Genomic DNA, 27,087 nt, shown 5'->3' with positions numbered 1-27,087 from the left:
CTTATTTTACAGGAATATGTATGAATTTTACTGTTAAATTGTGTGGCATGAAACTCTGTGCAAATATATGTTAAATGTATGAGATGCAGGCTAAGTAAGTAAAGCAATGAGAATAAAATATGATATGGACAATGTTGTCTGTGTATGTTAAATGCAACCATGTAAAGGTACGACAGCTGAAAGTCGGGTTAGCAGATTCAAGCGAATTTCTATGTGGACTAATTGTAGCAGATTCTAGCGCACTTCTATGTGGACTAACTGATAACGGCTAAAGAGCGGCTGTAGTACAAAGGAATGAAATGAAAATGTTATGAAATGAAATGATAAAGAATGACAATGCAATGAAATGAAATGTGAAATGTAAATGATACAAATGAAAAAGAGTCACTTAAAGTGACACACAAGGAAATGTTAAGTTATGAACATGAAAGAATGTGAATGATTGAATAACGATGGAAAGAATGATGTATTATGATATTACAAGTATCTATGTATGTAAAACATGTTACGATTGGGCGAGACATACTCTTCGCCTGAGGGCTTGCTGAGTAAGGCAAGTGCACTAGTAGCTTCAAATGTGGCAGTAACTGCATAACGTACTAGGGTAGAGGGAACCTACTTGTATGAGCGAGTAGATTTCCCTATCCTTAGGACCTTTGCCGGTAAGCTATTGTTGAACGGTATGAGTACGAGATTAATCTAACACTTGAGGGCTTACTGAGTAAGGTGAGTGCTCTAGTATGCTTCAGTAGTGACCTTCGGGTTACCTAAGTATCAGAGCAGAGTGGTGCTACTTGTATGGGCGGGTAATCACCCCTATCCTTGGGTAATCTCGTGGGTAAACATTTGCATGTGATTGTTAGGTTCAGAAAATGACTTTCAGTATTATGTTAATGATTTGCAAATATTATAAAATGATATGTATAATCTCATGATGGCCACACGCTGAGTTTAATATATTGTTTCTTCCCTTACTGAGATGTGTCTCACCTGAATATAAATGTATTTCTTTTTCAGGACATCCTCGAGGTCGAGCTTTGAATGCTCAAGGTTTTAATAGCATTATTGGGAAATAGAAAAAGAAAATAGTATATTTCTATGTTAATTGTGGGGAATGTAAATATTTATGTTTATGTCTTTATATTTTAAAGTTATTGAATAAGGAATGATTGTGAACATACTGAAATGTTTTGGAGATATATGTAATTATGGAAATGCAGGTGTTGAAGGATATTATGGTCTATGGATAGAATTAGGAAACTCTGGTATTATTTGTATGATTGAGGTTCATAGTTGTGTTTTTCCGCTGCGTATGTATGGTTTAATTACGGAATATCAGGGATTTTATCAGGTATAACGTGCTGGACCCGGGTTTAAGAGTTCAAGGCGTTACATATTTATTTTCTTGAAATCAAATGCTATAATATTATACATGCTTTTCATAAAATATTAGCTTAATTTATCCCCTTACCTGATTCTTGAAAAGCCCCTAAGAAAATCTGTCCTGCACCCGCAGGGTTCCCTACTCAACACTCATTTCTCAGAACTAAAGTTTAGTATTTCTACGCATACTATGCTCTTTACAACTGTCAAGTAACCAAATACTGAGTAGAAAGTCTTACCCTGGATTTGGGATGGTTTCCAACTCAGCCCCACCGACGATCTGCTCCAGCAGACTTGCAGAAAACTTTCCTAGGAGCGTCGTGGTGGCTTCAAATCATTGAATCAGTAGAAAATCGGCCCGAGATATTAAAGAGAAGGGTAGGGAACCAAAGGATGAGAGAGAGAGAGGTTCTGTGCAGAAAATTTTGGCCAAAAATGGATTTTAGGCCTATTTAAACTGTGGCCTTCATCAACGAGTCACGTCATCTCATCGATGAGGTCAAGAAGAAGACAGGTCGACGCCCTTAACCCTCGTTGACGAATTTCAGACTTCCAAAAATCCTCTCTCGGTATCTTCTTGTTGACGAGACGGAACTTCGTCAATGAGATCTTGAAGAACCCTCGTCGACGAAACCCCTGTGTTCGTCGACGAAACCCCTGTGTTCGTCGACGAGGCCTGAAAAATTTCTTGGGATTATCCCATCCAAAATGCAATGTCGTCTATGAACGTGAAGTCGGCTGCCTCTTTCTGTTCCTGTTTCCATTTCCCTTTCTTTTTAAATACCATTATTCTTCAGGTCGTTATATACTGCTTGGAGGAGACGAAGAGCATGGCGTAGGGGTTAAGCCAGGGAAAGGAGAGAAACTAGGAAGGAAAGAAACATTAGAAAAAAAAATTAAAAAAAAGAAAAGAAAAGAAAAGAAAAATCCTTTTTAAAGTTGCTTGCACCACAAAAGAGCGACACATGGTGTAATGATCTACTACTTATTTAACATTTTTTTTTATCTGTAAATCATAGTATCATTTGTCTGAAATACTACTAATAACATTCCAGACCCAAAGGAGCACCGGGGAAGACTCTGTACGTCATACAAAACTAGGCAGTGGTAAACAAAAACTAGGAACTGCTATATACAATACAATACCAGAAAACTATAGAACTCTAGAATATATTTACAATATAAAATACCCAGTGACATCACTATAATCTAAAAACTATCCCAAAACACTGTTATCTCAAAAATACCTACCCTTCCCACAAGGGCCGCTCAAGTCAACCTCTTCCCGCGAGCCTGATCTGCTCGCCTAGCTGGATCTCCTGAAAAATGATAAGTTACTGGGATGAGACAACGCTTAGTAAGTGGAAATATGTTATTACTAGTGTGTGGCGGCTGAGTTACATATTTAAAATACTGAAATAATACTGAAATCTAAGAAAATTGATAAAATGTAAAGAATATATCTATCTATCATGTAATCTTTGAAATATTGCTGTGTATCTGAGTTTGCTATCTGAAGATACTGCTAGTATAATAATATAAATTGCTGCTGTGTGATATATCTTTACATAGGAACTTCTGCTATACCCTGGGATCTGTATATCATGATATAACCTCTCATGATAGGGTTGTGTGGCCCGTAGGCTAGACTTACTCTGGTTGGCCTACGAGGCAAGTCAATCTATATTTGTACATCCGCCAATCTAGCCCACTGCAATCTCTCCGGGCAATCACCAAACTCTAACATCGTCTAACCGGCCACCTCAACCCAGCTTGTTGGGGAGACTGCAATCACTCCTGGCTCGGCTAGACGGAATCCACATACTATTTGAGTTATGTGGTTGCACTCTATTTTGTACTATCAACGATACCGTGCTCTGCTGTATATTCATCGGTCTGTAATTTTCACAGGGTTTTGTAACCATGTAGTACTAATACATATATAAATATATAATAATCTTACTGCTTTTAACATGATTTCAAAAACAACCATAACATTATAGTTCTGAAGTGTATTCATAATATCTGTTTGTATCATCTGTGATTTCTGTCTGCACTATCTGTAACAACTATATATAATATCTGTGTATAATATCTGTAATCTTTGTATAATCTGGTTATAGCATTTTGATGCTATAACTGAATAATTTGTCTGTATTATCTATAAAATCTGTGTGAGTGTTATGGTGTAGAAATCATGTTATTTTTAGAAATACTGTAAGTCTCATTCATTGCTAATGATTTGAAATATCTGAATATCTGTAATACTGAAAAATCTACATACTATACTGTAATAAACACATGCCACACATTTGAGTAAACAAATTCTCATGCTCAATTTCTATAATTTTTCTATAAAGATAATATTCATAATTCTCTAGGAAAAATAATCTGATCTGCATGCTTGTATATACATATTCATAATATTTTGTATACATAATAAAAATTGCTAGCATAGCATATTTCCCTTACCTTAAATCTGAAAAGCCCCTATAAAATTCTAACTCTATACCCGCAGGGTTCCTAACTCAACATCCTGAAAACAATATCCCCCAGAACAAAACATCAGTATTTCCTTACTTACAACATTTCTTACAACTACAAGGAAGACATAATCTAAATAAAATGTCTTACCCTGGATTTGGGATGAATTTCAAATCAACTTTTCCCACGATCTACTCTAGCAGACTTGCAGAGAACTTCGCCAGGAGTGTCATGGTGGCCTCAGATCTTCAATTCCGTGAGAAATAGGGACAGGATCGAAGGGAGAAGGGAAGGGGATCGTAGGAGAGAGAGAGAGAGAGAGAGAGAGAGAGAGAGAGGAGGGTTAAGGAAAAATCACAAAAAATCACAAAAAATGTTTTCACACTTTAGAAAAATCACAAAAATGGGTTTTTAGGCACATAAAACCATTTTCATCCCGAAAAAAAGTCCAAAAACCTCCCGGAATAGTATTTTCCTACTTAGAAAAACCTATAGTTTTCAAAACCTCTGGGAGTGTATTTTGTATCCTATTTTTGATTTTCCTTCCCAATGATTGCAACCAAGGGCATGGACTCTTCGGAGTATTGACTTGCCCCGGTTCTGAGGGAATACATATATAGTATTTTCATTCTTTTGATTTTTGAGAGGGAGTAATTTTACAAGGCTTATTCGATTTATTTCGGGATAATTTTTTACTAATCTGGTACCATTCGTAAAAACGGGCGTGTAGGGTGTGCTAATACCTTCCCCTCGCATAACCGTACTCCCAAACCTGACTTTGGTAACGCAGGCTGATTCTATCCCTGATGGGGTGGTAATCAAGTGTTCTAACCGCACTTCAAAAGGTTAGTGGTGACTCCATCACACATCGTTTTCCACGAAAATATTTTTTCAAAATACACATTCCATTTTTCCCTTTTCGCAGCCGTACCCACACATTTTTGTGCCAGTGAGAGAGGTTCTCTCTGGGCCGGGTCCAGGACGTTGCGACACTGTGTATCATTTATATGTGTTCTATTAGTTTCAGTTATTTATAGTACTTGTAAATCAGATATTACAGTTATGCGAACGCATCTGCCACACACTGATATTAGCATATTTCATCTTACTGAGAGTTGTCTCATCCTAGTAATTTACCACTTTTCAGGTGATCCAGGTAGGCGTGCAGATCAGGCATCGAGATAGAGGAGACTTTGTACTGCCTTGTTTGGAGGGTAAGTATTTTGGGAAGTCACTTTTTGAGTAATCCCTAGGTCCAGCTGAGGGCATTTTGGGAATGGTTAAGTATGTATATTTTGGAGAGATACTGACTATCTGGTATTCTATATGTTTGATGTGGATATTTGCTTTTTGCTTTTCGCTGCATAGGCAGTTTATGGTTATATAGGTTCCATGGTCCTTACCTAGTCTAGGATGATGTTATGGTTTATAATAGAAGGTATTAGAACGGCGAAATTTTACAGTTTATATATGTGAAAAAAAAATGGCATGAAAATCAGGTCGTTACAATATATATATATATATATATATATATAACTAATATAACATATAATATATTATATTAATATTAATATTAATATTATACACACACACACACACACACACACACACATATATATATATCTTATCCTATTAGATCTTATTACCATTATAATACTATTCACTTAATTTGTTTATTTTAATTTAATACAATAATAATAAATTTTTTCCGAGTTACTACAACGGTCGACTAGCCTTTGAAGATGGTCTACCGACTCTTGTACGTAACCTTCCTATTTTTACAGAAAAAACAAAAAAAAAAAAATTTCTCTTGAGAGACACTCATATATAATGGGTGTTGTGTGGTGTTAATCCCTTAAAGTCTCTTAAAGGAAGAGTTAAGAAATCACTTTCCTTATTCACAATTATACTTTTGAACCTAAAACACTTTCAAAAGATTTTCTTTTATTATACCTTTTTAAAAACTAAAATATAGCACAATTCCATTTTTGAAACAAAAAGGTGAGTTAGATAATTAGTGGTTTTATTACCTACACTTGATTTTTAAAATAATCACCAAACCTATTGGCAATTAAATGGGACACTCAAGCCCGATGTTGACATCTATATAGACAATTTCCTATTCTTAATCAATATATTTTTTATATAAAAATAAAAACAATAAAAATTCAACTATTGTGCTATTTTTTTTATGTTTCTTAATATATTTTCTTAAAAATTGTGAAAATTTCAATTTTTTTAAAGTTTTCAAGATTCATATTTTAAGAAAATAAGTAATAAAGAGTTTACTAGTTGCATGTACAAAATAATGACAAAAAAATACATTTTATTTTTTTATTTTTCTAAAAATTATATAAGGTTACATTTAGGATAAGACTTGAACCTCGATTCTTTTTTTTGTGGATGCTCAATGCAATTTTATACAATATTTTATCACAATCCAAATGAATCCAAATTCAACATCCGAATTTCATGCTCCCAAACATATACAAAGCAAGCAATCAAAAATTTACAGAAAAATATAGAATTGTTTTTTAATAATTTTTTTTTGTTTTGTATAAACTTAGAAAATTAAAAAATAAGGTGATATTTTTTGTAATTATTTTAAAAAATAAGAAATAAAATAAAACTATTTCCATGATCAAATAGTGCCAATATATTTTTTAAAATTTTTGCATGTAAATACTATAAAATAAAAAATAGCTAAAATGAAAAATGAAAATTGTTTTATGTAATTAAACATGGCCTATTAATTTTATTCTTAATTTCTTATTTTCCTTTGTTTTTTCGAACAAAATTTTTAATTAAAGTTGAGTTGAGACTTATTTGTTTGAATTTTTTGGTCGTCTAGATTATTTTTATTTAGTATTTTGTACTATTTTCAAATTTCAGTTCACTTCAATTTTATTTTTCCACATGGACAATTTTTTATTCTTAATCAATATACTTTTATGTAGACAATAAATAAAATTTTGACTGTTGCGCTAATTTTTTTATTCTTAATATATTTTCTTAGAATTGTAAAATTTTCATCTTATTTTTTAAAATTTTTCAAATTTTTAAAATGAATAAATCATCATCATCATCATCATCATCATTATTATTATTATTACTTGTCTACTTGGTTGTACACTAGAACTAAGCTAAGAATAAGATTTTGGTCCTTTTCCATCTTTTTTTGATATTAAAATGGAAATGTAGAGACAGACATGCTCAAATTAAAACAACTTTTATTTTTTCTTTTTAGTTTTTAAGAATTACAGAAAATTCAATTTATTTGCCAATTTTAGAATATTTGAATGTAAATGAGCAATAATAAAAAGTTTTGGTGCTATTGTCGTATGAAATTTTTTATATCTAATTAATTTTTCAATTAATTACAAAATACTGTATTATTTTTAATATTTCAAATTTTTATGGAAATTTAAAAATATCTTTTTATTATTTATAGATTTATGATTTCTTATATGTTGTTGTGGGATAAAAAGGGCCGTGATTGTTGAGTTTTGACTTTCTTTTTTAAGCTGATACATTTAGGGTATATTATATGTAATTTCGTATAGATTTTTAAAAATCTAGAAATAAAAAATAAAAATATTTTATATGATTAAAAAGTCCTCCATTTTATATATTTTTAATAGAAATTTTGCAAAAAAAAAATACTTTTATAATTTTTTAAACTAAAATAAACAATAAAAAAATTGTTTTTCACAATGAACCCGGTCAAAATATTTTTGGGTGTGTATTTGAGAGATGCACTCTAGGCTCATTAAAACATAAAATTGTCCATGCATTAAACAAACTATGTACATATGACTACTAAGTTGAAAATTATTTCGAAATCAATTTGGGCATTTATAGAACCATTAATTTTTCAACAAGTTATAATTGAGGATTTAATTATTTCCAAATTTCTCATATTATGACATCAATAATTAACGATGATAAAATTAACACCCGTCGCTGCAAAAAAAAAAATACATATATTCTTCAAATTCATACAAATTTGAGGATTGAATGATTTAACAATAACGAACACTGGAATTACATACAAATCAATGGGCTGCTTTTTCTAAATCAAACAATTTCCCATGTGTTATCTCTTTCCTTAATTTACAATAAAGAAAGAAAATGTGCAAATATATCATGAGGAGGTTGGGAGCTAGCTCTGCCGAAAGATTGTCGAGTCAGTGTGCAGCTTTGTGCATCTGCAAATAAGAATGAAAATCAAGTAGGAAAAAGATGGTGATGATGCAGTACTACTTAATAGCCTAGGAATGCTGGCGGAGGCGGCGACAAGTACTCCGATCCGAAGTTTGGCGGGAGGATGATGTTGTCGTCGTAGCTCGGTGGTGGGGAAGAGGCAGCAGCAGGAGGATAAGGAGATTGAGATGGTGGGGGTGGCAGTGATTGGGCGGGCGGTGGTGGTGGTGAGAAAACCGGTGGTGGAGGAGAGGAAACGGGTGGTGGCAGGGGGGAGCGAATTGGTGGTGGAGGAGAGTGGACCGGCGGAGGAGGGGAGTGGACTAGGGGTGGAGGTGAGTGGACCGACGAAGGAGGGGAGTGGACTAGGGGTGGAGGTGAGTGGACTGGTGGCGGAGGGGAGCGAACTGGTGGGGGTGGCAGTGATTGGGTGGGCGGTGGTGGTGGTGAGAAAATTGGTGGTGGAGATGAAACGGATGATGGCGGGGGTGAGCAAATTGGTGGTGGAGGAGAGTGGACCGACGGAGGAGGGGAGTGGATTGGGGGTGGAGGTGAGTGGACTGGGGGTGGAGGTGAGTGGACCAGTGGAGGAGGGGAGTGGACTGGGGATGGAGGGGAGTGAACTGGTGGCGGAGGGGAGTGGACTGGTGGGGGGGGGGGGGGAACGGACCGGTGGAGTTGGGGGTGGGACTGCTTCAGTGGAGGTGGAGGAAAGTGGACTGGTGGTGGGGGAGAGCGGACCAGCAGCGGAGGGGAGTTCACCAGCGGCGGTGGAAAAAAAACGGGTGGTGGAGGAAAGTGGACTGGTGGTGGGGGTGGTGGCGATTGAACTAGTGGTGGAGGTGAATGCACCAGAGGAGGTGGGGAAACTGGCGGTGGTGGTGACTTGGCTGATTTTGGTGACAGCGGAACGGTCTTAGTCGGCGGAGGAGGTGAGTGAAACCTTTCTACGGGAGAGTTTTTAAACGGGCTGCCTTCGGGCGCCGACGACGGCTTTGAAGGCCTCAGAGGATTAGAAATTGGTGAGGGAGATGGCTTTGAAGATTGTGGAGGAGAAGGGACCGGCGGGGGAGATGGTGTTGGAGCCTTGGGTGGGGCTAGAATTGGCACCGGAGATGGTTTTGGCTTCGGCGAAGGTGGTGGAGTCGCCGGGGTCGAAGGGATTGGCGGGGGAGATGGTGTTGGACCCTTGGGCAGGGTTGGAACTGGCACCGGAGATGGTTTCGGCTTCGGAGAAGAAACTGGAGTCACTAGGGTTGTAACACCCTGACCCCGAGGGGGCTGGGATATTAACTTTTTAGTACTGATTTACAGTGGAAGCAAAATAAACTCAATTTTTATTAAACCAGAGCGCTAATTATCCATATTACAATCATTTATTTCAAAAGAAGAAAATTATACAAACATAAATATCTGAAATCATACTAATATTTCTAATCAATCTTTATTTTTCTATCCCCACCCGCATGCTTGCTAAGCCTGATTTCCAACATGCTCTTCAGAGTTATCTGAAATAAAAATATAATTAGAGTGAGACGACGCTCAGTAAGTAAATAATTATTATTAGTGTGTGGCCAAAATGAGCTTTTTAAAAAATTTCGTAAAACAATATTTAATACTATAACTTCAAAATATCTTTTAGAATAAATATAAATTTAAAAATTTCTGTATAAAACTTTTGTCATCAATTATAACAGTAAAATTTTATAATTATATACTATAACTGTTAAATTAAACTTTTAACTTTAAAACTGTAAAAATATTTAATGATAAACATGCATATACTTTTCCTTATACGTTTTCCTTAGATCGTCATTTAAGCAGCAGAATGATCCTTTTCACGTAAACTTACACTTTTTCCTTCAAATCATCAGTAACTTTGTACACGTAATTAAATATGTATAAACATATATTATAAAAACTACCCTTAGGCCTGTTTGCCGTAAGTCATGTTTACCCCCATGACTGGGTTGTGCGGTCCGAAGACTGGACTTAGCTGGCTGGCCGACTAAACTAAATCAACGTACGTAAACTTTAAGTGAGATTTTCCTTATTAAGTCCCGGTCTGGAACCAGGTGTACGCTCAGGAGAAATCCACTAACATAAATAACCACTTTGTAAACAATGTGGGTGCACTCTGATCCGTATAAACTTTAAGGTGCGGTATCGAACATCTGTAACTTTGAACTTTCGTTGCCATAAGGGGTTTTAAAATCATCTTATTATAATTTATGCAATTTAAAATAATATCGTAAAAATCTCATCTTTTCTATATTTTTATATAAAAAAATGTAACATAAAAATAAACTCATGCCACACAATTTTTGTGTTAAAAATATATATAATTTTATTTTTAAATAGAAAGAAATGCTGAAAATTTACCCGAGGGGATTAGAACATTTCTTAACTCAAAAATAGATGCAAGTATATTAAAGATAGAACTGGTATAATTAAATATGGGTAAAAATAAACTCATGAAAATTTTGTGGAACTAATTAATATAATTGAAATTTACTTATAAAATAAATTCGGGTATAAATTAAAAAAAAAAAAAAACGAACATAATCAAAATTTACTTACCTTCTTCTTTTACCGCGTGCTACGAACACAATAACTATCTTTAAGAAATGAGATCGGAAAGAGTGGGTGAGTAAGAACTTATTCAAAAATTCTCTCTCCACCACAAGTTCTTTCACTCACTAATCCTTCTCTTCCTTGGAAAATTGTTGTGAAAAATGAAGGTTGAGAGCTCCCTATTTATAGGAAAATTTTGGGGAAGAAATGAAATTTATAAAAGTGTGGGGAGATGGGTGAAATTATAATTTTTTTAAAATTAAAAAATGGGCAAGGGATGGGTAAGGTATGGGTTGAGTATGGGATAGGGATGGAGGCCATATGGGAGTGCTTGCCACCATTCCCATTAAATAAATTTTTAATTAACTACTTACCTAATTAATTAATCAATTAGTTAATTAATTATTTAATTATTTTATTATTTTTCTTAATCATTATTATTATCATTGTTTTTACTTTTAAACTATTTTTAGTATTTATTTATTTTATTATTTATTTTTGAACAAGAATTAAATTTGAATTTTAAAAACTCATGTGGGCCCCACACAACTTCGAGACCCGAATGGATCCTACGTAACTCGAATAACTCTTATACGATTTTATGCATCCAACATAGCTTTGAAACTCGTGTAAACTTCCATACGAGACTCATGTGGGCCCCACACAGTCTTGTGAGCCTCACATAGGATACCTATATTATTATTATTTTATCATATATTTCTACAAATTATATCAGTCAAAACATTATTTTATGTACTTATTTAAGTATATAAACAGTGTCCTGTGGCTCCGGGACTCATGTGGACCCCACATAGTCTTGTGGGCCCCACATATGATACCTATATTATTATCATCTTATTATGTATTTCTACAAATTATTTCTGTCAAAACACTATTTTATGTATATATACTTATTTACGTGTACAAACAGTGTCTATCCTGTTTATCCTATGAAATTCCATTTTGACCAGGCCGACCTCCAGGGAGCGACTGAGCCGCAATGGTCTCTGAGCACTCGCTTAGACAAAGTCTTTCTTAGGTATCAAACATGGAATCAAGGATCCTACAGAAAAACACTTCTGTATTGATATTAACTCAATGACCATTTTTATTATTTTATTATTATTGTGCTTTAATCATATATATATTTTTGGGTCATCACAAGGGTTGAAGGGACCGGAGATGGTTTTAGCTTCGGCGAAGGAGTGGGTAGCGGTTTCAGCTTGGAAGAAGAAGAGTGGCCATGGCTGCCTCCGCACTTGGCCTTGCTGTAATCCACCGGCCGACTCACTACCAGCAAGCACGACTTCATCAACTTCTACTTGGGGCGATCCAGCAAGCAGTTCCCGGCATCATCCAACACAATAGTGTCTTTCTTCGACTTCGGCACGCAGGCGGAAGCCTCTCCCGTGAAATAATTCTTCAAAAACGTGAAGTTCAACAAGGTCAGCAACTTGCAAATCTTCTCCGACACGAACTCGGTCAACACATTGTGCGCCAAATTCAAGTGCTCTAACTTCTCCAACTCGAAGAAGCTATTCGGCAATACATTGGAGAAGGAGTTCCCGCTGCCGTCAAACACCATCACGTTCCTGAGCGACCCAATTTCCGGCGGCAAGCACCCGTGAAGGTGGTTGTTCAAGAAGACGAACTCGTTCAACGTGTTGTTCATCTTGCCAATGCTGCTTGGGATGCAGTCGGTGACTTGTAGTTCGCGAGAACTGGAACCGAAACAGGGGAATTTCCCAAACTTTCAGCAATGGTGGAAGTGAAGCTATTGTGTTTGAGAAACAGAGCATCCAAATCCTTCTCAAAAAGCTCTGACAGCAATTTACCTTTGAAATCATTGAATCTGATGTCATTTGAGCGATGGGATGGAGAGAACAACCTTGGGGAAAGGACCAACGAAGCGGTTGTTGCTCACATCAAGCTCGTGGAGCAATTTCAGCCTAGAGAAGGTATTGGGGATGATCCCACAAAACCTGTTTGAGTTAATGTGGAAGAGAGCCATATCCGCCAAGAGCCCGAGCTTAACCAGGAGGTACCCGATGATGTCGGCATGGTTGAGGTCGACACCGGTGACCACGCTCAATTTGGGGTCATCTAGCGCCACGGCGTAGAAGACACCATTGTACTCACACACATTGGCACCAACCCAATTGCCGGTTGTGTTATAGGGATCAAAATATATGGCCTTTTTGAGTGCCTGGAGGGCAACGCATGTAACGACCTCAAAAATCTTAATAGAAAATGAAATATAATAAATAGAAAAGTCAATCTGAACCCGTGGGTAACGGGGACACCTCTCATTCACAGCGGAAACCTATGCAGCAGTAAATATAAATCACATACTCAAAATCGTAAAATACATAATACTAGAGTTTACTACATCACCAAAATACTGTATTTATATACAACCTCCAAAACATCAAAATAATCCCTAGGATCATACAACAAAAACCTCCTGATCCTAGATCAATGCTTACCCTTATAGTAGGAAAACTCAACTCACTCAACGGCGGCCTTGACCCGTCGGTCTTTCTGGGTTTCCTGAAAATCATTTAATATTCGGAGGTGAGACACTTCTCAGTAAGGGAAAGTAAACTAAATACAGTTGTGTGGCAACATGAACATTTTATGCAATTATACATATACAATACATTTCATATATTCGTAAACATTCATTATATCGTACTGAATAATCATATATTTTCATATTTGCTAATAAATCATATCATTCATAAAATTTCTGTTATAACTAATAATATTGAAAACATACCAAGGATGAATAGTTAGCTGATATCATGTATTACCCCCCATGACGGGTTGTGTAACCCGAAGGCAGGACCCGACAATGGTTGGTCGACCACTACCGAGTCAAAAATGTCTGTAAGTACGATGGGTCCGCCACACCCTGGTCTATACTGTCAGGTGGACGTCTACAACTCTACACTAAAAGCCACATCGACTATCCATCTCCTACCCCCTCGTGGGGTGGTTAGCACAAGTCTGAACATAGATATCTAATCTATATAGCTACAGTACCGAGCTCCTGAACTGAACTAAACTAATATCCGGGTTCTGATAACATATAGTACATGTAACGACCTGCTCCTTTTTCGCATATATATATTTTTTATATAAATTATCATCACATCTTACATTCCAGCTCAGCAGGTCACAATCTACCTAGGCCCATGGGCACCAGGGATATATCAAAGCATCAAGCAGAAGCCCTAGCAGCAGAAAATATACAAACATGTACATCTCAATACCATATACCACAATATACCAGAGTTACTAAAATCACTGTATTTTCATATATACATCCCAAAAATAAAACCTAGGGACATTTCCCACAAAATCTAACTGTCCCTACAAAACTTACCATTCAAAAAGGGTAGATAGACCGTACTATATCAGCGGGGCTTTTCCCGCTCTCCTATCCGGAGCTCCTGAAAAGTTAATAAGATTTAGGGGTGAGACACCTCTCAATAAGGGAAATAAACTAATACCAGTGTGTGGCAACATGAGTATTCTGTGTTCTACATATACCATACATAACATATTTAATACTGTTTATCAAATCTGGGAAAACATATGCATATCAAAACATGGCAGAACATACTGCCTTTTCATAAACATTTCTCATCTCATATCATAATAATAATAACATAAAAATAATCTTGGTAGGTTAGCTGGCTGTTGTCACGTATTACCCCCACATGACTGGGTTGTGTGGCCCGAAGGCGGGACCTGACAATGGTTGGCTGACCACTGCCAAGTCAAACAGTAGTCTGTAGGTCCGATGGGTCTACCCAGACTGGTCCGTACACCAGGGGCGATAACAGCACACTTCTTGAAAATAACCACATCGACCATCCAATCTCACACCACTCCGTACAGTGGCTTTAACACAGATATCATGATCACGAGGACCATGGACACATAGCAACGGTACCGTGCAAGTGCTAGCCTAAACCAAGCCAACCAGGTTCTGATATCATATACATATACTAAAACCGTGATACATAAATATCTCATATCATTTATTTTCACATCAATCATATCATTTCACATATATACGTGTATCATAAAAATCATCGACCCGTACGCCGGTATTACACATTTTAACATAGCACGGCCCGTACGCCGGCAAATCACATAGCACAGCCCGTACGCTGGCAAACCACATAGCACAGCCCGTACGCTGGCAAATCACATAGCACGGCTCGTACGCCGGCAAACCACATAGCACAGCCCGTACGCCGGCAAATCACATAGCACGGCCCGTACGCCGGCAAATCTCAACCACATAGCACAGCCCGTACGCCGGCAAATCACATATACATATAAAAATATCTCGGCCCGTACGCCGGTTTTCCATCATAGAAATCCATATCGTCCCCATTCAAAAAAAAAAACAGTATTTCACAACATTTTTATACTCATGCCACACTAAACAAATTTTCTACGTATTCAACATATCATCATTTAAACAGTATTTTCCAAATATAAATCATATATATAAATATATTTATTTTTCCTGAAACCAGATGCTATATATATATACATACATTTTCTCAAAACAAAACTAGCTTAGTTTATCCCCTTACCTGATTCCTGAAAAGCCCTTAAGAAAATCTTCCCCGTACCCACAAGGTTCTCAACTCAATACCCTGAAAATAAAAACTCGCAGAATTAAAGTTTAGTATTTTCGTACGTACAACATTTTCTATAACTACCACTAAGTCAAATTCGACTTAAAAAGTCTTACCTCAACTTAGGGATGATTCCCAACGTTCCCAATCAATACACTGGAACTGAAAATTTCCAGTATTAAAATTCAGTATTTTTACGCGTATATCATTTTCTTCAACTATCAAAAATCCAAATATTGAATATAAAGCCTTACCTTGGATTTGGGATGAAATCCAACTTCGTTTCCATGACGATCCGCTTCGGCAGACTTGTAGAGAACTTCGCCAGGAGCGTCGTGGTGGCTTCGGTTTGTCGATCCGGGTTAAAACTAGGCTGGAATCGAAGAGAGAGAGTCGTAGGAGAGAGAGAGAAGAGAGAGAGAGAGAGAGAGAGCACTTCCAAAAAATATCCAAGTAAGCTTCTTGAAGAAGCTTTCCACTTTCTATATATATACCTTTAACCTTTATATTAAATACATATCATAATAACTTACTTATATATATATATATATATATATATATATATATACACACACACACACACACATATATATATACATGCTTCAATATATATATATATATATATATATATATTTTCCTTATCATACTATTCATTTTACTTGTTAATTTAATTAATTTATTTTATTTTATTATTTTATTATTATTATATTTTTTTTAAATTAAATTTTATTATTATTATTATTTTTTTTTTCCCGGTTACTACAGTATAAGATAATATAGCATCTTTCATAATTTCATGAATACGGTCTCGGGCCGAACATTACATAAATATGGCCTTATGCCGATCGTCTTATAAATACGGTCTCGCGCCGAAATCATACATAAATACGGCCTCGCGCCAAAATTATTTCATATATGTATATCATTATGAAAATAATCAATTTATCATGTACTTTCAACATCATAATGTACTGTATTCTTTCATAATTTCTCAAAACATCTTTCATTCATATCATTGGCATATCATGATATTTTTTCTCGTAAAATAATATTCATGCCACACATTTGCTGTATACGTACATTGTATTCTAAAATCATAGTTTTTGACATCTCATACATACATATTCATTTCAACATTTAGCAGTATTTTTCTCAAATGTACACTTTCTTTTGTAAAATGCAAATATAGTACATGCCTTTCTGAAAGTAAATTTACTCATACATAATAATATTTTGCATGAAAAATAACTGTTTTAGTTTATTCCCTTACCTGACTACTGAAAAAAGCCCCTATAAACTCTGGTCTCACACCCGTAGGGTTTCTTGATCAATATCCTGAAAATGAAAACTCCCAGTACTAAATTTCAGTATTTTCACGTGTATATTATTTCCTATAACTACCGTGAAACCAAATTTGGCTTAAAAAGCCTTACCTCAACTCAGGGATGATTTTCAACTTGTTTTCATCGATGATCCGCTTTGGCAGATTTGGAGAGAACTTCGCCAAGAGCGTCGTGGTGGCTTCAGATCGTCGAACCAACGTAAATCCAGCCCGAAATCGAAGAAAAAAGGAGAGAGAACCGAAGGGAGGAGAGAGAGGGAGATTTTTTTCCAAATTTTTGACGTTTAATCTTGGTTTTTGATATATATAGGACTGGATTCGTCAACGAGCCACGTCATCTCGTCGACGAGTCCTTCAATAATTTCGTCGACGTAACCCACTCCTCATCGACGAAATTCAGACTTTTTGAAAACCTCTCTCGATATTTCCTCGTTGATGAATCCCCTGTGTTCTTCGAGGAGGCCCTGATGAATTCCCTCGTTTATTTCTTCCAAAGTGCAATGTTGCGTTCGTCGACGAAGTCGGCTTCCTCCTTCTGTTACTGTTTCCATTTCCCCTCCTCTTTATTATTTAAATCCTATTATTATTCGGGTTGTCACATTCTCCCCTCCTTATAAAATTTCGTCCTTGAAATTTACTATTCATATAATTTATCATCCCTTATTAGGCAAAATGGTCTACTTATTTTATTACGTCCCCTTACTTATGGCAGAGGAATACCGTGGTTACATTTCAAGTCTCGGGAGATTACATAAACTAAAAGAAAATTTCCCCAAAAACTAAAATACCACTTACTACTAGAATATTACATGTACCTGCAAAAGAAACATTACATATTTACTCACATTTCTTAATTACGTATGGACTTCTCAGAACAATTGTGGATACTTCTGTCTGATCTGTTCCTCGAGTTCCCAAGAAGCCTCTTCTACTGCGTGATTCCTCCATAGAACTTTTACCAGAGGAGTCTTCTTATTACGTAACTCCTGTTTCTTTTTGTCCAGAATCTGCACTGGTACCTCCTCATAAACTAGCGAATCACTGAACTCTAACTCACTATAGCTAATAATATGAGAAGGATCTGGGACGTATTTCCTCAACATAGATATATGGAATACATCGTGCATCCTGGATAGCATAGGTGGCAAAGCTAGCCTGTAGGCCACCGACCCCACTTTCTCTAAAATCTCAAGCAGACCGATAAACCTAGGGCTAAGTTTACTCTTCTTACCAAACCTCATAACTCCTTTTAACGGAGTTATCTTCAAAAATACGTGATCACCCACATTGAACTCCAAATTCCTGCGGCGATTGTCAGCATAACTCTTCTGTCGGCTCAGAACTGCACTGATTCTTTCCATGATGAGCCAAACCTTATCGTACGCTTGTTGTACTAGCTCTGGTCCCACAGCTCGCCGCTCACCTGTCTCGTCCTGATACAAAGGACATCGACATCTCCTACCGTACAGTGCTTCAAATGATGCCATGCCAATACTAGATTGATAACTGTTATTATATGCGAACTCCACCAGTGGCATGAACTGAGTCCAGCTACCCCCAAAATACCTAGTACATGCTGTGATGACACAAAAATATATATACAATTAAAGCACAATAATAATAAAATAATAAAAATGGTCATTAAGTTAATATCAATACAGAAGTGTTTTTTTTCTGTAGGATCCTTGATTCCACGTTTGATGTCTAAGAAAGGCCTTGTCTAAGCGAGTGCTTAGAGACCATTGCGGCTCAGTCGCTCCCTAGAGGTCGGTCTGGTCAAAATGAAATTTCATAAGATAAACAGGATAGATACTATTTGTACACGTAAATAAGTATATATACATAAAATAGTGTTTTGACAGACATAATTTGTAGAAATACATAATAAGATGATAATAATATAGGTATCATATGTGGGGCCCACAAGACTATGTGGGGTCCATATGAGTCCCAGAGCCACAAGACACTATTTATATACGTAAATAAGTACATAAAATAATGTTTTAACTGATATAATTTGTAAAAATATATAATAAAATAATAATAATATAGGTATCCTATGTGGGGCCCACAAGACTGTGTGGGGCCCACATGAGTCCCGAAGCCGTGTGGAGGTTTACACGAGTCTCGAAGCTGTGTAGGGCTCATAAAATCGTATGAGGATTATTGGAATTATGTAGGATCCGTTTGGGTCTCGAAGTGGTGTGGGGCCCACAAGACCATGTGGGGCCCACATGAGTTTTTAAAATTCAAATTTAATTCTTATTCAAAAATAAATAAATACTAAAAATGGTTTAAAATTAATAACAATGATAATAATAATGATAATAATGATTAAGAAAAATAATAAAATAATAAAATAATTAATTAACTAATTGATTAATTAATTAGGTAAGTGATTAATTAAAAATTTATTTAATGGGAATGGTGGCAAGCACTCCCACATGACCTCCATCCCTATCCCATACTCAACCCATACCTTGCACATCCTTTGCCCATTCTTTAATTTGAAAAAAATTATAATTTCACTCATCTTCCCACACTTTTATAAATTTCATTTCTTCCCCAAAATTTTCCTATAAATAGGAAGCTCTCAACCTTCATTTTTCACAACAATTTTTCCAAGGAAGAAAAGGATTAGTGAGTGAAAGAATTTGTGGTGGAGAGAGAATTTTGAGTAAGTTCTCATTCACCCACTCTTTCCGATCTCATTTCTAAAAAATAGTTATTGTGTTCATAGCATGCGGTAAAAGAAGAAGGTAAGTAAATTTTGATTATGTTAGTTTTTTTTTTTTATTTAAAATTCATACCCGAGTTTATTTTATAAGTAAATTTCAATTATGTTAATTAGTTCCACAAAATTTTCATGAGTTTATTTTTACGCGTATTTAATTATACCAGTTCTATCTTTAATATACTTGCATCTATTTTTGGGTTAAGAAATATTCTAATCCCCTCGGGTAAATTTTCAGCATTTATTTTTATTCAAAAATAAAATTATATATATTTTTAACACAAAAATTGTGTAGCATGAGTTTATTTCTACGTTACATTTTTTATGAAAATATGAGTAAAGATGAGATTTTCACGATATTATTTTAAATTGCCTAAATTATAATAAGATGATTTAAAACCCCTTATGGCAACGAAAGTTCAAAGTTACAGATACTCGGTATCGCACCTTAAAGTTTATACGGATCAGAGTGCACCCACACTGTTTACAGAGTGGTTATTTATGTTAGTGGATTTCTCCTGTGTGCACACCTGGTTCCGGACCTGGACTTAATAAGGAAAATCTCACTTAAAGTTTATGTACGTTGATTTAGTTTGGTCGGCCAGCCAGTTAAGTCCAGTCTTCGGACCGCACAACCCAGTCATTGGGGTAAACATGACTTACGACAAACAGGCCTAAGGGTGGTTTTTATAATATATGTTTATACATATTTAATTACGTGTACAAAGTTACTGATGATTTGAAGGAAAAGTATAAGTTTACATGAAAATGATCATTTTAGTGCGTAAATGACGATCTAAAGAAAACGTATAAGGAAAAGTATATGTATATTTATCATTAAATATTTATACAATTTTAAAGTTAAAAGTTTAATTTAACAGTTATAGTATATGATTATAAAATTTTACTATTATAGTTGATGGTAAAAGTTTTATGTAGAAATTTTTAAATTTATATTTATTCTAGAAACAGTTTTGAAGTTATAATGTTAAATATTGTTTTATGAAATTTTTAAAAAGCTCATTTTTTCCACACACTAATAATAATCTTATTTACTTACTGAACATCGTCTCACTCCAATCATATTTTTATTTCAGATAACTCTGAAGAGCATGTTGGAAATCAGGCTTAGCAAGCATGCGGGTGGGGACAGAAAAATAAGGATTTTTTAGAAATATTAGTATGATGTCAGATATTTATGTTTATGTAATTTTTCTTCTTTTGAAATAAATGATTGTAATATGGATAATTAGTGCTCTGGTTTAATAATAATTGAGTTTATTTGCTTCCGCTGTAAATCAATGGTAAAAAGTTAATATCCCAGGCCCCTCGGGGTTGGGGTGTTACACATGCACGGAGCATATCTTCTAGTATCTGTATTGTCCTCTCAGTCTGTCTGTCTGACTGAGGATGGAATGTCGTGCTAAACGATAACTGAGACCCCAGAGCCTCCTGTAAGCTCCTCTAAAATCGTGATGTGAATCGCGAGTCTCGATCTGACACAATAGATACAGGCACCCTATGAGAACGAACTATCTCTTGAATGTAAATCTCCGCTAAACGGCCGAGGGAATAGCTGATCTTGATAGGGAGAAAATTGGTGGTTTTAGTCAATCGGTCTACTATCACCCAAATCGCATTCTGGTAATGAGATGTCGACAGCAGCCCTGAAACGAAGTCCATGGATTTATGATCCCACTTCCACTCTAGGATAAATAACGGCTGCAACTAACCCGCTGGCCTCTGGTACTCAGCTTTTACTTGCTGGCACGTCAAACACTGGGCTACATACTCGGCAATCTCTCTTTTCATACCACTCCACCAATAAAACTCTCACAGATCCCTGTACATTTTTGTACTGCCGGGATGAACTGTATACAAGGATCTATAAGCCTTCTCTAAAATAGTCCTCCTAATGTCAACATCTGCAGGAACACACAGTTTGGAACGAAACCGCAAGGCTCTGTCATTTGAAATGCAGAATTCCTCTCCCTAACCACTCTGCACTCTATTTATTACCACTACCAATTCTGGATCTTCTTTTTGGGCGGATTTAATTTTTTCCTGCAGAGTAGGCTGTACCACTAGGCTGGCGATGCAAACTGGAGTATTACTCTCCATCAATTCAATGTCGAGTCTCTCTAGATCAATCACGATCGGGCGCTGGATCTTCATAGCTATGAACGCTGATTCCCCAGACTTCCTGCTCAATGCATCAGCTACCATGTTTGCTTTCCTTGGGTGGTAGCTGATAGTACAATCAAAATCCTTAATCAACTCTAACCACCTTCTCTGTCTCATATTCAATTCCTTATGGATGAAGAAATACTTTAAACTCTTATGGTCGGAGAAAATCTCGCACTGCTCACCATACAGATAATGCCTCCAAATTTTCAATGCGTGTACCACTGCAGCTAATTCGAGATCATGGGTAGGGTAGTTCTTTTCGTATTCTTTCAACTGTTTAGATGTATATGCCACCACCCTGCCATGCTGCATCAACACACAGCCAAGTCCTTTTAAGGACGCATCACTGTAAATAGTATAAGCTTTACCCCCTAATGGGATGACTAATACTGGCGCTGTGACTAGCCTTTGCTTCAATTCCTGAAAACTTTGCTTACAGCTGTTGTCTCATTCAAATAAGACATTCTTTCTAGTCAAACGTGTTAGAGGCCCTGATAAAACTGAGAATCCCTCGACAAAATGATGGTAATATCTAGTTAACCCCAAGAAACTCCTGATCACCTGAACGTTTCTCGGTCTAGCCCAATTCACTACCGCCTCAATTTTACTAGGATCCACAGAAATTTCGTCTCCTGAGATTATATGCCCCAAAAACACAACTTTCTCGAGCCAGAAGTCGCATTTACTGAATTTTGCATACAACTTCTTTTCCCCGAGCATCTGCAAAACCTGCCTCAAATGTATCTCATGCTCCTCAAAGCTCCTCGAATAGACCAGTACATCATCAATAAAAACAACCACAAACTGATCTAAAAATGGATGGAAGATCCTATTCATCAAATCCATAAATATCACAGGAGCATTCGTCAAGCAAATGGCATAACTAGGAATTTGTAATGCCCATACCTGGTCCTAAAAGCCGTCTTCGATACATCTTCTGCTTTCACCTCTACCTGATGGTAGCCTGATCTGAGATCGATCTTGGAATACACCCGTGTACCCTGGAGTTGGTCAAACAAATCATCGATACGGGGTAGAGGATACTTGTTCTTGATAGTCACCTTATTAATCTCCCTGTAATTTATATACATTCTCATAGACCCGTCCTTCTTTTTCACAAACAGCACTGGAGCTCCTCACGGAGATACACTAGGTCATATGAAGCCTTTATCAAGAAAATCCTGCAACTGATCTTTCAGTTCTGCCAACTTTGCTGGCGCCATTCGGTACGGTGCTTTAGAAATCGACGCTGTACCTGGAAGTAGATCAATAGGAAAATCTACCTCACGATCAGGCGGCAAACCTTTTATCTGGGAACACGTCTGTAAATTCTTTCACCATAGGCGTATTGGTAAGTTTCAATTCATTTTCTGACATTTCCTTCACAAAAGCCACGAATCCCAGACAGCCATTCTGGAGCAGCCTCCTTGCCTAAACAGCTGAGACCATCAGAGGTAAAGATTGCACTCGTGACCTGTAAATCTGAATTCTGGTTTCCCTAAAGGTCTGAATATCACTTCTCTAGCACGACAATCTATAATAACAGAATTAACTGCTAGCCAATCCATGCCGAAGATGATGTCAAACCCGTGCATATCCACCACCACCAAATCAGCTGATAAAATCTTCCCCTGAACATCAACTGGACAACCACGGAGCATCCTACTACATCTCACTGCTGACCCGATCTGTGTAGCCACTAATAACTCGACATCTAGTGATTGTGTTTCAACCCCACATAATTTAACACATCCCAAGGATACAAACGAATGTGTGGCACCATAATCAAAAAGTGCAATAACTTTAAATGAAAACATATTAACCGTACCTGTCACCACGTCGCCGGCCGCCTCAGCATTGCCCGGTGTCAAAGCGAAAACCCTGGCTGGGGCCATATTCCTCTGTTGGCCTCCACATGGCACTTAGGAGCCTCCTCGAGTAGGTCTAGGAGCAAGAGCAACACCAATCTGAATCAGACACTCCCTCATCATATGTCCTAACTCCCTGCACCTGTAGTAGACACCTTGCCCGGTACGACACTCCCCCAAGTGTCTCTTCTCGCAAGATGGGCAAGCTAGAAATGACTGCATACCCTGAAAATCGCGATTCCCGGTCTCCTGTCTCCGGTCTCTATAATAGCCATCTCTCTTCCACGAAGCACGGCCGACTCCCTGCTAGGAACCAGAAGGTGTGGATCTCTTCTTCTGTCTCTACTCTTCGGCCTCCAACCGATCACCAATTTCTGCTATAGTGGCTCAGTCAACCAACTCGGCAAAGTCTTGTAACTTCAGTATTGATACTTGCTTATATATTTCTCTCCTCAAGCCTCTTTCAAACTATCATACCTTCTTCACCTCATCTGAAATGATGTACAGGGCGAAGCGAGATAGCTCGATGAACCTCGCCGCATACTGCTACATTAACAACTGTCCCTGCTTCAGATTCAGGAACTCCTCAATCTTAGCCTCTCTGGACGAGGCTGGAAAATACCTATCGAAGAATATTTCTTTAAACCGCCCTCACGTCATCTCCACAAGGACAGTCCTCTACTGCTCTAATAATCTCACCACTAACCACCATCTCTCGGCGTCTCCAGTCAGTTTATATGTGGCAAATAGTACCCTCTGCTCTTCCAAACACTACAGTACTGCAAACACTTTCTCTACCTCCTACATCAAATTTTCAGCGACTCCAGGATCTGTTCCCTCTGAGAAAGTTGGAGGATTGATCTTAATAAATTTCTATATCGAACTACCGTGGCCTACAAACGGACCACCCTGCTCCCTCGAACTTCTGGCGATCTCGGCCATGACTTGCTATGCCACGCTGCATAGAACTGTATCTGAATCACTACCCATAGCGCCTGAGGGTCCAACACCCTCACTCCCACTAGCGTGGGCACTACTGCCACCAAGGTCCATCCTGAAAACAAATAACTTAACTCAGAACCCCTTCACTATACATATCACTCAACTTATACAGTATATTTTCCTAAGTAATTCATCTGTCCTGATCTTAATTCAAGGTTCAATCCTATAACCTAGATACCTAACCCGACGATAGTTTACCATGACTTTCCTGTAATCGTCATCTCAGGAAAATCACATAAACCACCACGGATGTCCTGTATCTAGACTTCAGAACCAGACCTCAAATTCCCTTATCCTATACTCTGGTATTATTACTGCTGCATTCTAAAGTCTACAGAACCTAGTATCCTAGGCTTTGATACCAAACTGTAACGACCTCAAAAATCTTAACAGAAAATGAAATATAATAAATAGAAAAGTCAACCCGACCCCATGGGTAACGAGGACACTTGTCATTCACAGCGGAAACCTACGCAACAGTAAATATAAATCACATACTCAAAACCGTAAAATACATAATACTAGAGTTTACTACATCACCAAAATATTGTATTTATATACAACCTCCAAAACATCAAAATAATCCATAGGATCATACAACAAAAACCTCCTGATCCTAGATCAATACTTACCCTTCTAGTAGGGAAGCTCAACTTACTCAATGGTGGCCTTGACCCGCTGGTCTTTCTGGGTTTCCTGAAAATCATTTAATGTTCGGGGGTGAGACACTTCTCAATAACGGAAAGTAAACTAAATACAGCTATATGGCAACATGAACATTTTATGCAATTATACATATACAATACATTTCATATATTCGTAAACATTCATCATATCGTACTGAATGATCATATATTTTCATGTTTGCTAATAAATCATATCATTCATAAAACGCCTGTTATAACTGATAATACTGAAAACTTACCCAGGATGAATAGTTAGCTGATGTCATGTATTACCCCCCATGATGAGTTGTGCAGCCCGAAGGCGGGACCTGACAATGGTTGGCCGACCACTGCCGAGTAAAAAATGTCTGTAAGTACGATGGGCCCGCCACACCCTGGTCCGGACTGCCAGGTGAACGTCTACAACTGTACACTAAAAGTCGCATCAACTATCCATCTCCCACCCCCTCGTGGGGTGGTTAGCACAAGTTTGAGTATAGATATCTGATCTATATAGCTACGGTACCGAGTTCCTGAACTGAACTAAACTAACATCCGGGTTCTGATAACATATAGTACATGATAATATAACATCTTTCATAATTTCATGAATGCGACCTCGCACCAAACATTACATAAACATAGTCTTTTGCCGATCGTCTCATAAATACGGTCTCGCGCTGAAATCATACATAAATATGGTGTCAGGCCAAAATTATTTCATATATGTATATCATTCTGAAAATAATCAATTTATCATATACTTTCAACATCATAATGTATTGTATTCTTTCATAATTTTTCAAAACATATTTCATTCATATCATGGACATATCATGATATTTTTCCTCGTAAAATAATATTTATGCCACACATTTGTTGTATAAAACCGTACATTGTATTCTAAAATCATAGTTTTTGACATCTCATACATACATATTCATTTCAACATATTAGTAGTATTTTTCCCAAATGTACAATTTCTTTCGTAAAATACAAATATAGTACATGCCTTTCTGAAAGTAAATTTACTTATACATAATAATATTTTGCATGGAAAATAACTGTTTTAGTTTATTCCTTTACCTGACTACTGAGAAAAGCCCCTATAAACTCTAGTCTCACACCCGTAGGGTTTCCTGATCAATACCCTGAAAATGAAAACTCCTAATACTAAACTTCAGTATTTTCACGTGTATATCATTTCCTATAACTACTGTGAAACCAAATTTGGCTTAAAAAGTCTTACCTCAACTCAAGGATGATTTCCAACTTGTTTTCACCGATGATTCGCTTCAACAAATTTGGAGAGAACTTCCCCAGGAGCGTCGTGGTGGCTTCAGACATTCGAACTGGCGTAAATCCGGCCCGAAATCGAAGAAAGAAGGAGAGAGAGGGAGATTTTTTCCAAATTTTTGACGTTTAATCCGGGTTTTTGATATTTATAGGACTGAATTCGTCGATGAGCCACGTCATCTCGTCGACGAGTCTTCAATAATTTCATCGACGAAACCCACTCCTCGTCGACGAAATTCAGAATGCTAAAAAATCTCTCTCGGTATTTCCTTGTCGATGAATCCTGTCTTCGTCAACGAGGTCCTCTTATACCCTCGTCGATGAATCCCCTGTGTTCGTCAACGAGGCCCTGATGAATTCCCTCGTTTATTCCTTCCAAAGTGCAATGTCGTCGACGAACGCTTCAACTTTCTCCTTCTGTTACTGTTTCCATTTCCTTTCCTCTTTATTATTTAAATCCCATTATTATTCGGGTTGTCACAACGTAGGCCTTCTTAAGCCTCAAGTTGGCAAGAGTCTCAACCAAGTCAAGCTCATATTCGAAGTCATGGGGAAGATTATCGTTCTTTGGATGCGTCAAGAGCTGGTGATGGGCGATGAAGGTGGCCTCGGCATTGGACAAGGCCAAGGAGATGGAGAGGGAAAAGAGAGAGAGGGAGAGAAGGAGAAAGCAGCCCAAGGCCTGCAT

The 27,087-nt window shown here is 37.1% G+C and overlaps 1 protein-coding gene across 1 annotated transcript; it reads right to left on the bottom strand.

The window, feature by feature from the left end:
• Positions 1–8,130: 8,130 nt before the first annotated feature.
• On the bottom strand, positions 8,131–27,087 carry LOC131155849 (pollen-specific leucine-rich repeat extensin-like protein 1). Its single transcript, XM_058109295.1, is given in 5 exon segments — positions 8,131–9,351; positions 11,822–12,354; positions 12,357–12,505; positions 12,507–12,874; positions 26,884–27,087. Coding segments are annotated over 5 exon segments (2,475 nt in total).

The sequence above is a fragment of the Malania oleifera genome, chromosome 5, assembly GCF_029873635.1.
Source record: "Malania oleifera isolate guangnan ecotype guangnan chromosome 5, ASM2987363v1, whole genome shotgun sequence".
Classification (NCBI taxonomy): Eukaryota; Viridiplantae; Streptophyta; class Magnoliopsida; order Santalales; family Ximeniaceae; genus Malania; species Malania oleifera.
Note: the sequence above shows the minus strand (reverse complement) of the source record. Positions and strands in the feature narration are given on the sequence as shown.